The sequence below is a fragment of the Gordionus sp. m RMFG-2023 genome, chromosome 3 (genome assembly GCF_954871325.1).
Source record: "Gordionus sp. m RMFG-2023 chromosome 3, tfGorSpeb1-WG-v2, whole genome shotgun sequence".
Taxonomy (NCBI): Eukaryota; Metazoa; Nematomorpha; class Gordioida; order Chordodea; family Parachordodidae; genus Gordionus; species Gordionus sp. m RMFG-2023.
Genome location: NC_088777.1, coordinates 34,268,319 through 34,282,343, shown reverse-complemented (window position 1 = coordinate 34,282,343; position 14,025 = coordinate 34,268,319). Strand labels below are relative to the sequence as shown.

The following is a 14,025-nucleotide window of genomic DNA, read 5'->3' as shown; positions in this document are numbered from 1 at the left end:
ATATTCGCATTTTCAAAACCATTGCCATAACAATTAATTACATTAATAATATATAGTTTACAAAAGGATAATTAAAATGATTTATATATTCCAATTAATATATTGAATTAATTTTATAATAATGTATATTTGAGGAATAAACTTTAATTAAAAAAATAGAGACGGCGAGGACAGTTTTATAAGTAACCTCGTTCCTTTTCCTCTATTGTTCTAAAAAAGATGTTTAAAATAAATCATCACTATCACCCTTATTTAAAAATATATCAAAATTAAAATTAATTGGCTTGAATACTTTTGGACCGAGTCCATATTTTGCGTTTTAGGATAATTGTTTTAAAACATTTGACTATAAATAAAATCGGCTTCCTAATTAAAATTGGATATATTAGTTAATTTGCCTTGTCTATCATTTGCATTTCATATTATGATAAGTCAAATCAAAAATTGTAAAGATATTAGTATTTTTATATTTTACAAATTATACCAAATGGGTAGATGCCATTTTTGTTGAAGCAAATTTTGATCGGTGATTGGTCAATTTGCAAGGATGTTATCAAATCTTCACACTCCTCGTTGCGTTCATTTAAATTTTCAGGAAATAATTTTTGATTGACATGTGACAAGAGCTGATTAGCAGATTCGGAATCATATTCCCAAATAAGGAGGGAGCCATCCTGATGCGAAGAAACAAATTCAGGGAATTTTTTTTGGTGAAGAGTAGAATGATGTAATGAGATATCTTCTATTTCCTTTCGAACAATATTGAAAATAATATAAAAAGTTTAGAAGGATCGGAAATCGCTTTGAAAATTGGGGTATTATCGTGAATGATTAGGTTAATTTTTTTTATTCCACAAAAATTAATCTTTTCAAAGATGGACAATAAGTCATTCCATGACAAATTGACAAAAAAAGGCATTCTTGAGTACTCTTTATATTTCGATAAAAATTAATATGAAGATTAAATGATAAAGTAAGATTAGAAAAGAAATTTGTATCCGGTAGCTTCTATATTACCAAAAGATATTAAGTGTTAAAGGATATTCAATAATTATGAATATTAAATTTAACAAAAATTACTAAGTAAAAGATTGTTAATTAAGGTGAAAAAGCGAAAATAATATTGTTTGTTATAACATGGTCATTTTATACCCCCAAGAGGTTGAAAAATAATTTTTTTAGTGACTAAGACTCCCAAGTTCGGCAAATTTTTCTGTGCTTATTAACTGATTACCTAATGTTTCCTTTAATAATTTACTTGGCAATCTTTAATATTTTTAGACATATTCGTATATTTTTTATTTGTCATGCAAATTATTGAAGGACACATTAAGAAATCATTTTCATTTCTTTCTCCCTCATCTTAATGAGTCATCACTTGCTTAATTATCTTTTATTTAATAAAAAGCTTGACATATTTTATTACAATTTTTTGTCATATTTTGTGACGAAGTGCAATAATATCCGGATTTGGAATCGAACTCACGACAAAATACTATAACTGAACATTTATCGCAGCAGCTTAGCATTCGTTACATTTTCATCGTAAAGGCTTAGCGTTATGCCTTCACGGGTTCTCAAATTTTATTGTTATTTATTTATTTTTAAAGTTGTCTTTAATCAAAACAAAATATCGATAAATTTTTAAATTCTTTTGATTGAAAGTATTCACTCTTGGTCTTAATGGGTTATAATTGGTCTGGGAGGGTGGGTGGGGAAATAAAAAAATATAAATATGGGTAATAAAAAAAAGGTAATTAAAATATTTTTTAATTAATGATAATTATCACTCTAAGTGAGCTGGTATAGGTCTTGGGAGGTCAGGAATATTTTAATAACAAAATATTTATAAGGGTATCAAATAAAAGTTAACGTCCATCATAAAAATTAAGGATAAAATTCTCAGTTCCCATCAGTCTTAACGGCCTATCTACTAGTAAATAATATATTTAGTTTAATTTATTAATTTACTAATATATAACGATTAATATGATAAGCAAAGTAAATATAGTCGATTTTTGCACTTTGAACCTCCTATTACTTAAGAAATATAAAAGTTGAAACTTCGTTTGATTTAATTAGAACATATGTAACCATCATATAAATTTTCATTGAGATCAATGGGCCAAAAATCCTCTTTTATTTGACCAAGGTTGCCATGCCTTCCCCCATCAGCGGGAGACTCCCGTACACGCAGACATTTCTCTCCCGCAAAACTACCGCAATTGGAAATCTCCTGCAATTTTTTAATTTCTCCCGCATTTTTTTTAAAGTATTTTAACATTTTTAATATATAAATAATAATTTTGAGAGACATTAATAGTTGATTTTTATATTTTTAAAATAATTTTAAATATTTATTCGAAAAACATGTCTAGTTTGTAAATTTCTTTCTATCCTGTTTTATTTTTATCCAATAATAAATTAACATCATTTCATTCATATAAGTCAGTACAGGGGTAGGGGTGGGACCAATACCAATATAATATTGGTTTACAATACCAATACCAATATAAACCAATATATATTTAAATATTGGTATTGCTTTTACAACCAATACCAATTACCTAAATATATTGGTTTTGATATATTGTTTAAATACAATTTTAACCAATACCAATACCAATATTAAAAATAACATAATTATTTGGGTTTATCGTGGATAATTATATCGTGGTATTTTTTTTACTTTCATTGCAAAAACTGATTACATCTGTTATTTCTTCCAAATACTACTGTGACATCAATATTTCTGTTATTTATAATTATAGTTTATTTTTATTGTGGAAGTAAATTTTTTACATGATATCTATCAATTTTATCTATTTATTTACGATATTATAATAAATGAAGACCAAATAGAGTTAATAAATATAGATGATATTGGTACTAATAATAATAGCGATAAGGAACAAGAAAAATTATCAATATCTAATAAAAAATGAAAGTCAGCAAAAATCTGGGAATTTTATACTACTTGTGATAATAAAAAAAAGGCAATTTGTAATAAATGTAAAAAAAAATATCACTTCCCAATTTTGGAACCTCAGGATTATGGACACATCTTAAATCCATCCACCCAATATTATATAAGAAATGTGAGCAAATAAATATTGGCAGTAAAAAAATTAAGACAATAAAATCATTTTTACTTAATAATATAAATAATAAAGCTAATTTAAATAATTTAATTATAAACTTTTTCATTCAAAATAATTTAGCCTTTTCAATAGTTGAGGATATCACTTTTAAAAATTTAATAGCATATTGTAACCCTTCACTAACATTAGTTTCTAGAAAAACACTAAAAATAGAAATTATGAAACATTATCATAGTTCTTTTATCAATTTAAAATCTGTACTTTCTAACATTACATCTAAATTTTCCTTAACAATGGACATTTGGTCCTCTCCAAATAAAATACCCTTTATGGGCAGAACAATTCATTATATTGATAATGATTTTAAATTAAATAATCATTTATTAGATTTTATTCCTTTTAAATCAGCACATAATTCTATTAATATTTTTAATATTTTTAATTCTGTATTAAAAGTAAAATTTGAAATTGATTTTTTTTTGCATTACATTAGACAATGCAAGTAATAATTTAGCATTTCTAAAAATTTTAAAACAAAAAGATAATTTTGATAATGTGTGCAAATGCTTTTGCCATATTATACATTTGGCTGTCATGGCTGCATTGGGACCCTTAAATACAACTTTAAAAAAAATAAGAAATTTTTAAACTTTCTATATCTAAATTTAATAAACTCGAAAAAATATATCTTGAAAAAAATCCACACTTAAAATTTCCTCACCCAATTTTGGATATACCAACACGTTGGAATTCAACATACCAAATGCTTGAAAGAGCAATATTGCTCAAACCCTATTTGACAACATATACCAATCATTTACAAAATACCAATCAAGAAAATTATATTAGTGCCTTAGCCTGGAATAATATAGAAATATACCGAGAATTTCTGGAACCATTTAATTTTGCTACAAAGATGACCTCATGTGCTAATACTCCAACAATTTCAACAATTATTCCTTTATATTCCAGTATTTTTGAGCATGTAGAGAGTTATAATAATAATCCTAATGCTATTTTAAAGACAGCTTCTTTAGCTGCCTTAACAAAACTTAATAAATACTATAATTATAATAAACACCTTTTTATTATTTCAACAATGATTGACCCAAGATTTAAACTATCAAGTCATTTATTAAAACATAATAATATGGAAACTCTTATTGGATATCTTACTAATGAATACAATATTTATAAAATAAATAAAAACAATTCAGCGGAACTTACAAATGAAGCACAAAATAACAAAAAATTGTCCTCTTATGACAAAATTTATCAGGTGAAACCTCATAATAATAACAACTTAGAAATAAGTAAATACGTAGATGAAGCCACAATTTCTAATGATACAAATCCATTAGATTGGTGGAAATTAAATAAAAATAGATATCCAGTATTATCAAAAATTGTCAGATTATCTAGCAATTCCGGCCACCTCATCTAGTTCTGAAAGGGCTTTTCCAGAAGGATAGTATGTTATAACAGACCAACGTTGTTCACTAGATGAGCATACTATACAAGCTTGCCTGTGCCTAAAAAGTTGGATGCACATGCAAGATTCTTCTTAAATACATAAAATTATTTCCTCTTCTTATATTAAAATTATATCATTCTTTTGCATTATATTTTGTATAAATAGACAGTTATGTTACATTTTTAGTTTACTTATTTTGCTATGTTCTTTGTGATAAATAAAATGGTTCAAAATCAATACGTTTATTATTGTTGATACAAAAAATACATGATTAAATCAAAATTTTTTATATTCACATCACCTAATAAATTCCTAGTTTAAAAAAAGAATTTGAATTCAGTAAAATTTTGAGAGTTGGTTCTTAGCCCTGATTTTATGGTATCATGATTTTTTTCCCATGTTTATTTAAAATTAGAAATTAAGGGTTTTATAATCACTATTTCTATTCTTTAGTAATTTGAATTTAAACCAATACCAATAGTTACCAATATAAACCAATACCAATACAAGAAATAGAAAATATTGTTTAAACCAATACCAATATTTTAGACCCAATACCAATACCAATACAATATTTTGTTAATATTGGGTTTTTACTATTGGTTCCCAGCCCTACAGGGGAGTATATCAACATCGATTGCAATACAAAAATATTCTCAAATAATAAATATTACAGATGCAACTACATTTGCGGAAATCGTATATATCTATCTGTAGTTCAACATTCACAGAGCTATATCATCACAATGTGGGTCATATTTTTTTTCATGATATTTAACGACTCCAATATAAATGCAAACCTTACTTGTGGCAGAACAAAAATGAGCAAGACTATCACAAGTGTTTTAAGTACCTGAATACTAGAGGTCAATTCTAGACGATTTGAAATATGGGCATCCATATTCAATTCTAACAGATGCATCTAATAAGGGAAATATTAAAACATTTCCCTTGATCCTTCGCTATTTCAACAAGAATAAGAACATTTCCATAAAACTGTTAAAATTTTTTCCTCGGATAGTGAAAAATCCAACAATGTAGCTAGCCACATAATGGTAAATATAACTGATTCAGGGTTATCAATGATTTGCATGTCAGCTTTCTGCTCTGATAATGCCTCTGTAAATTTTGGCAAAAACCAAAGTTACCGAATTGAGGCAGCACAATAATGAATTATCTCAATATCGACAGTAAACATTTAGTTCTATTATTTAAATCTCAAATAAAATATAATTAAGTTTTAGCAATGGCCCCATAAAATTTATTGTCAATTTTTAACTGTAAAGATGAACACATCTGCAGCATAATTTTGTGAATCTTTGTTAAGATTCTTCTGATTGCAACTACACATTAACAGCATGTAGTAGATTTCCTACATGTGAAATCATTCCTAAATATACCTCTGCCATTCATTATTGGAAAAAATTTTCAAAATATTAGGACAGCTTTTATAATCTTTATTTAAGAAATATTTTTTTAAAGGTTTATAAAATTCTAAAATTCCGATGGCAGGTATTAGGAACATATCGCAACCAACATTGTGCTGACCCAATTCTGTAAATACACTCTGTTTTTACCAAATTCACTGAGGCATTATCAGATCAGAAAACTGACATGCAATTTATTGTTAATCTCGAATCTGTTATATTTACCATTATATGGTTAGCTAGGTCTTTGGATTTTTCACTATTTGAGGGGAAAAAATTTAATAGTTTTATTGAAACGACCTTAATTTTGATGAAATAGCAGAGGATCAAGGGAAATATTTTAATATTAATATTTCCCTTATTAAATGAATCTGTTAGAATTGCATATGTATACCCATCTTTCAAAACGTCAAGAATTGACCTCCTAGATTTAGGTCCTAAAACATTAGCCTTGCTCATTTTTGTTCTACAAGTATAGTATTAATTTATATTAGAGTCCTTAAATATTATGGGAAAAAGATTCTAACAACATTGTGATGATAAGTATCTCTGTGAATGTTGTACTACAAGATAAGTGATTACAATTGCCACAACTGTAGTTTCATCTGTATTATTTCTTATTTTTGGAGTACCTTAATATGTATTTAAAGTGATACATGATAATTAAGCGCCTATCCCTATAATGTTATACACACACACGGTAGATTTCCAATTGCGGTCGTTTTGCGGGACATTCACATAAAATATATTTTTAATTGTAAAATTAAAATCGTTTTTTTTTATAAAATTTTATCTTGTTTACATTCTTTTATATTTAAAAAATATCATTGGTTTTTTTTATAAATTAATATATTTTAATAAATCAAGATGCTATTTTATTTTGAAAATTAGTTACGGACTTTGTATTTATATAAACTAAATAAAAAATAATACGCGGATAATTAAGTCAATTCAAAATCCCGGCCGAAGGCCGGCACTTTGCGTGCCTCCAACCCGCAAAAATTTTTTTTTAGCAATTTTTATATTTCTACTGCAATTTTTATATTTCTACTGCAATTTTTATATTTCTCCCACATAATACCAAATTTCTCCCGCAATTTCAAAATTTTGACCTGGCAACCCTGTATTTGACATGGAATTACTCTATAACAGAGGTATGCAAAGTATGGCTCATCCATACCAGCTAGTGGATTGAATAATTTTTAATAACAGGCCAGTCAATTTGTAAATAATTTTGGGCTAGGAAATTTGTATATAAAAAATTTATGGACCAGACTGGACAATTTATACAAAAAAAATCAGACAGGGTGTTATAAATCTCTGATTTTTCATAAAATTTTAATGGGCCAATCTTGGCATTAAAATTTTGCTATATTTTTTATTTCAAGCTATGATGAATACTATTTGAAAATAAATTACAATATGCCCAATTATATTATTTGAAGAACAGTAAATATTTTCTCCAATTAAATTCTATGATAATATTGGCACAGCTCTACTTATAAAACTTATAATACATATATATAGGCCTGTTATGACCAAGCCAATTGGTTTAAAAATTTGCCTAATACAGGGCTTTCCCAAATAAAATTTTTTGGTCAAATTCAGAATATTAATGTCTAAATGTAATATTTTCAATTTAATTTTCATGTTCTTTAAATATATTTAATATTTTCTTTTTCTTATTTTGAATTTTATTAAAATAATAAATATGTATACCTTCTCATGTTCAAAATAGAATAGAATCTTCTGCTGTGCAAAGTCACATACCAAAATAAAGTACTTCTTGAGCCCAACTAATAATAAAGCTTGATTTGAATTATCAAGATGATTAAGTGGAATAATATTTTTTATAACACTCGAAGAAGATTTATCTATATTTTTATGAGAGCTAATATTAGGAAATTTTTTTTTATTATGATATCATTATATTAAAAAAAAATACTTTAAAATTTTTTGGAATGAACTTTTTGACATGATAAAATTTTTGGAGTTAATTTGGAATGTATCTATATTAAAAGAGTGTAAATCTCCTGAAGGAGTTCCAATGTAAAAGATTTCTTTTAATGTAATCAAATCGTCTGTTTTACCAATAGCAGAAATGATAAAATTGTTAGAATTCTTATAATTTTTCATAATGGTAGCAGAATTCTTATTTATCATGCTAAAGAGATAATTTTATATATTAGAAAATTTTAAAATTATATACATGCTATTCTTTATGTTAAATGAATTCAGTAGCCTTATTTTGCCTATGAAATTGTCTTGATAAAACTCATACAGATTTATGACTTCATCTTCAGATATCACAATAATTCTTCCCTATAATTTATAGAAATTATCACATAATTTGATTGATTTATACTTTTCCAGGAATGAAAAACATATGGTTTATACCATTCTCACTTGTTAACATACCATTGTATTCAACACCTGGTGAACCACATCTAATGTTAATTAATTTGAAAAAAATATATTTATAAGAGTCAAAATAAGATAGATATATGGTGCATATAAAAACGTTTATATTAATTATTGAAAATTTTATACATTTGAATATTCCCAAATTTTGTTCCAATCCCAATGAGATTTAAAATATGATCGCTAACTATAATATAAGGTTTAGATAAATAACCTATACTTCCCTCATTTGGAAATAAAAATAACTCATTTTGAATTCTATTTCTTTCAAATTCTAAGAGATTGGATTTATGTTTGATCAATTTTATGAATTGCGACATTTGCGAATTAATAGTGAGGAATATTAAAAGGAATAGAATAGTATCATTTACATCTTAATTACAAAATAAAATTATATTATGTTATGGGATAGGAGAGGAATGTAAAGAAATAAGCTGTACACAATATGGCGAAAAAGCATATGTTCTTTCAATGTATCTCACCTGTTATAAAATGGTTGACATCTATGAAAACCATATTGCTGCCACCCACACCACCCAATAGGTAATTTTATTAAAATTAATATTTTGCAATAGAAAGGTTGCGATAAAATGTTTTCCTATTTAAGGTGATCATTGAAATTTCTATAAAAACTTATGGAAAACAATTAATTATATATAATATTCCTTTTTTCTGAATAGTTTTTTTTAATTTAAGAATATTTTATAGAATCCTAATTATAAGTAAAATACAATAAATTTCGCCTTTTTTGACAAAAAAATACAATAAAAACTAATAATAGCATGATTTATCTAAATAATTAGTAATATAAAAAGGGAATTTTTAAAAAAAATAACAGTAAGTATTATCATATAAACAAATATATATAATATTACATATAATATACAATGAACAATATACATATATTAGTAATAAGAAAAAACAAAGAGAAAAAAAAGTAGGGGAGGGGCACAAAAAATATTGGAGTTAAAACTAATCATCTTGTGGGATGAGATGAGGCTGCCTATGAAGCTTATGTAATTAGCCTTGTGTATCGCTATGGCAAGTCTTTGTCTTAAGAAGAAGCCTTCGCGAAGTTCATCCGTAAGTTTGCGTATGTGAGAGCCAATTTTTTAAAAAAAGATAAAGCACATTTCCCAAAAGATTTAAGGTTGTGGAAATGATGGGAATGAATATGTATTCTTGAGAAATTTCTAAATATTTAGCTATTTTAAGTGACTCCTTTTTCCCAAGAATATTAATGGTTTAATTGGATAATGCAAGTGGATCAATTCACGAGTAAGACCAAGAATTTACGCCTCCAAAGAATTTGAGAAATCTCTTCAGGATCTTTCCAATCGGATCTGAAAAACTGGAAGGTTCAAGAATAAAGGGAATTTGAGCAGATCTCAAAGCTCTAAGGATGATTGAATGCATAGATTACGGCTAACGATACGACCTTTACATGTATGGCAGTGGAGGCTATGTCTTCCATTACCAGGGTTGTCAGGTCAAATATTTCAAATTGCGGGAGAAATTTGGTATTATGCGGGAGAAATACGAAAATTGCTGAAATTTTTTTATTTGCGGGCCTTCGGCCGGGATTTTGTTGACTTAATCATCTGCCTATTATTTTTTATAATTAGTTTATATAAATACAACGTCGACAACTATTTTTCAAAATAAAATAACATCTTTATTTATTAAAATATATTAATTTATAAAAAAACCAACGATCTTTTTTAAATATATAAGAATGTAAACAAGATAAAAATTTTATAAAAAAAACGGAAATCTACCGTGTGTGTGTATAACATTATAGGGATAGGCGCTTAATTATCACGTATCACGTTTAAATACATTATAAGGTACTCCAAAAATAAGAAATAATATAGATGCAACTAGAGTTGCGGCAATTGTAATCACTTATCTTGTAGTACAACATTCAAAGAGATACTTAACATCACAATGTTGGTAGAATCTTTTTCCCATAATATAGTGCTACTCTAATATAAATGAAAACTATACTTGTAGAACAAAAATGAGCAAGGCTAATGTTTTAGGACCTAAATCTAGGAGGTCAATTCTTGACGTTTTGAAAGATGGGCATACATATGCAATTCTAACAGATGCATTTATAAAATATTTCCCTTGATCCTCCGCTATTTCAACAAAATTAAGGTCGTTTCAATAAAACTATTAAATTTTTTCCCCTCAAATAGTGAAAAATTTAAAGACAGCTAACCATATAATGGTAAATATAGCAGGTTCGAGATTATCAATAAATTGCATGTCAGCTTTCTGATCTGGTAATGCCTCAGTGAATTTGGTAAAACATAGTGTATTTACAGAATTGAGTCAGCGCAATGTTGGTTGCGATATGTTCCTAATACCCGCCATCTGAATCTTAAAATTTTATAAACCTTTAAAAAAATATTTCTTAAATAAAGATTATAAAAAGTGGTCCTAACATTTTGAAAAGTTTTTCAATAATGAAGGGCAGAGGTATATTTATGAATGATTTCACATGTAGGAAATCTACTACATGCTGTTAATGTGTAGTTGCAATCAGAAGAATCTTAACAAAGATTCACAAAATTATGCTGAAGATGTGTTCATCTTTACAGTTAAAAATTGATAATAAATTTTATGGCGCCATTGCTAAAATTTATTATATTTTATTTGAAATTTAAATAATACAACTAAATGTTTACCGTTGTTATTGAGATATTTATAAAATTCCTGGGCATGACATATTATATATTTGTTTAACATTAACTCGGCGTCTAATGTTGTTAAAGCAATCCGATTTCTCTTCTTTTTCCAGGCAGTCCTCATCGGGCTAAAAATGCGCTCAGATGAGGCATTAGAATGAGGTAAAAGACATACTCGCATATTTTTTCCAAGCATGGGGATTTATCTTTATTACGAAAAAATTCTACCCATTTCTCTTCTGCTTTTCGACCATCTAACTAAGTATTTAAGCTAATCATAAAAAATAGAGAGAATTACAATCTCCTCAAACAAGACATCAATGTCTTTCGGTATTTTTAATATTAAATTATAAAAACCATCAATTGATAGTTTCTGTTCCAAGGTCATAATATTTATACATTTGTAAATAGAGTTATTAAAATCAAATTTTGATTGTTAATATTTTAAAATTGTCTTAATAAAAATATCTGCTTCATTTAAAAATGTATTAATTAAAGTATTATTTGAACATTTTAATATAATATTTTTAGCAATAGCGCCATAAAATTTATTATCAATTTTTAACTCTAGAGATGAACAGAGCTGTAGCATGATTTTGTTAATCTTTTTTATAAAGAATATTCTGATTGCAACTGAATATTAACTGCATGAAGTAGATTTTCTACATGTGAAACTAATCCCAAATATGCTTCTGCCATTTAATACTCGAAAAAATTTTTCAAAATTTTAGGACAGCTTTTAAAATCTTTATTTAAGAAAAGTATTTTTTTTAAGGGTTTGTAAAATTTTAAAATTCTATCGATGGCAGGTATTAATGACAACCTGATAGGTATATATCGCAACAACTCACACCATTCCAAGTCAGACCACTTCACCAACTCTTTTAATTCATTAACTCTTTTAGTTGATGACTAAATTCGTTAAAACATTTCATCACAATTATTTCAACATCCACAGATAGTACATTTATTGCCTTCTTGCAAGAATTATGTAGTATTTGGCATATACAGCCAATTGGTATTAATTCATTATTGTGCTGCCTCAATTCGGTAACTTTGGTTTTTGCCAAAATTTACAGAGGCATTATCAGAGCAGAAAGCTGACATGCAAATCATTGATAACCCTGAATCAATTATATTTACCATTATTTGGCTAGCTACATCGTTGGATTTTTCACTATCCGAGGAAAAAATTTTAACAGTTTTATGGAAATGTTCTTATTCTTGTTGAAATAGCGGAGGATCAAGGGAAATGTTTTAATATTTCCCTTATTAGATGCATCTGTTAGAATTGAATATGGATGCCCATATTTCAAATGGTCTAGAATTGACCTCTAGGATTCAGGTACTAAAACACTTGTGATAGCCTTGCTCATTTTTATTCTGCCACAAGTAAGGTTTGCATTTGTATTGGAGTCGTTAAATATCACGAGAAAAAGATTCGACCCACATTGTGATTATATAGCTCTGTGAATGTTGAACTACATGATAGTCGCATCTGTATTATTTATTATTTTTGAGAATATTTTTGTATTGCAATCGATGTTGTTATACTCCCCTGTACTGACTTATATGAATGAAATGATGTTGATTTATTGTTGGATATAAATAAAACAGGATAGAAAGAAATTTAAAAGCTAGACATGTTATTCGAATAAAAATTTAAAATTTATTTAAAAAATATAAAAATAATCAATTAATGTCTCTCAAAATTATTATTTATATATTAAAAACGTTAAAATACTATTAAAAAAATTGCGGGAGAAATTAAAAAATTGCGGTAGATTTTTGCGGGAGATTTCCAATTGTTGTAGTTTTACGGAAGAGAGATGTCTGCGTGTAAACTAAAAAATTGCGGGAGTCTCCCGTTGATGTGGGGAGACATGGCAACCCTGTCCATTACCCAAACGACTGAACTTCATCCTGAACATGTGTGGAGAGAAGAGAAGAGAAGAGAAGAGAAGAGTTAGGCATTTTAAACGAATACCAATCGCGAGAGTGAGCTCATTTTGATTTAGTTATTGCAAATTAACTGAGGGAATAGCTTCAAGGAACACATGCCCTGAACCATTAAGCAGTGAGGAGAATTAGGGACGGTCAGATAATTGCATTCTGGAAAGAAGTGATTCAACGCAGATTGCAATAATAGGCCTATCCCAGTCCTTCTGTTTATTCGTTTCAAGAAGAGGGTTATCAGCAATACGTGCTTTCCACCTCTATGATAGCATTATTATAGGAAGAGTCGGGTTTTATCAAATGAGAATTTACTATATTTTGTGTTAAAAGACAAATGGATATGAAGGCTATTAAGGCAATATCGGACGAAGATTTGATACCAAGTTTTCCCATCTTAGTGGGTAAAGAGGCTTGTGTCCATGCAATTTCATCGAATTTAAGGTTTAGAATATTTTCGATTAGAATCCCATTTTCATAAGAGGAATGGGGAATTTAAAAATGGGAGTTGATCGAAGCGCTTATAGGATACGAGGAATATTGAAAAAATATTTCAAGAGGAAAAAGGCTCTATAGTAGGGGAGAAGGAAAAATAAATTAGCCAACTCAATAAGTGTGACCGAAGGAAGGAAGATATTGCTAAGTTACCACCACGGGAGCACCTAAATGAAATAGTACATCAAGGGTGGTCAGTTTGAAGTTGTTTGAATTTGGTTCGATTAAATTGATAGGGATGAATTCAGATTTCTCAGGGTTGATAGAGAACCTAATAGCAGAACCAGCCTCCTTGGTCAAATTCACAGCTTTATTGTAAATAAAAAGAAAATATCACTTGCCCACTAAATAAAATAATATATTTTTTTGTAAGCGTAGTGATATTTTTAATATATTTATACGATCAATAGAAAGTTTAAATCAGATGTGCAAACGGCAATTTTCGGAAGTTGGACCCAAAC

At 27.6% G+C, this 14,025-nt stretch overlaps 1 protein-coding gene across 1 annotated transcript in view; it reads right to left on the bottom strand.

Moving 5' to 3' along the window:
• The window catches only part of LOC135926919 (LLGL scribble cell polarity complex component 2-like), a 37,649-nt gene extending 28,906 nt beyond the window's left edge, over positions 1–8,743 (bottom strand). Inside the window, exons 1-6 of the mRNA XM_065462851.1 lie at positions 8,553–8,743; positions 8,368–8,449; positions 8,212–8,324; positions 7,948–8,166; positions 7,722–7,893; positions 485–749 (exon numbers count right to left, since the gene is read on the bottom strand). Of these exons, the coding sequence (XP_065318923.1) occupies positions 485–749; positions 7,722–7,893; positions 7,948–8,166; positions 8,212–8,324; positions 8,368–8,449; positions 8,553–8,743 (1,042 nt within the window). The remainder of the gene's footprint in view (positions 1–484; positions 750–7,721; positions 7,894–7,947; positions 8,167–8,211; positions 8,325–8,367; positions 8,450–8,552) is intronic.
• Positions 8,744–14,025: the final 5,282 nt, after the last annotated feature.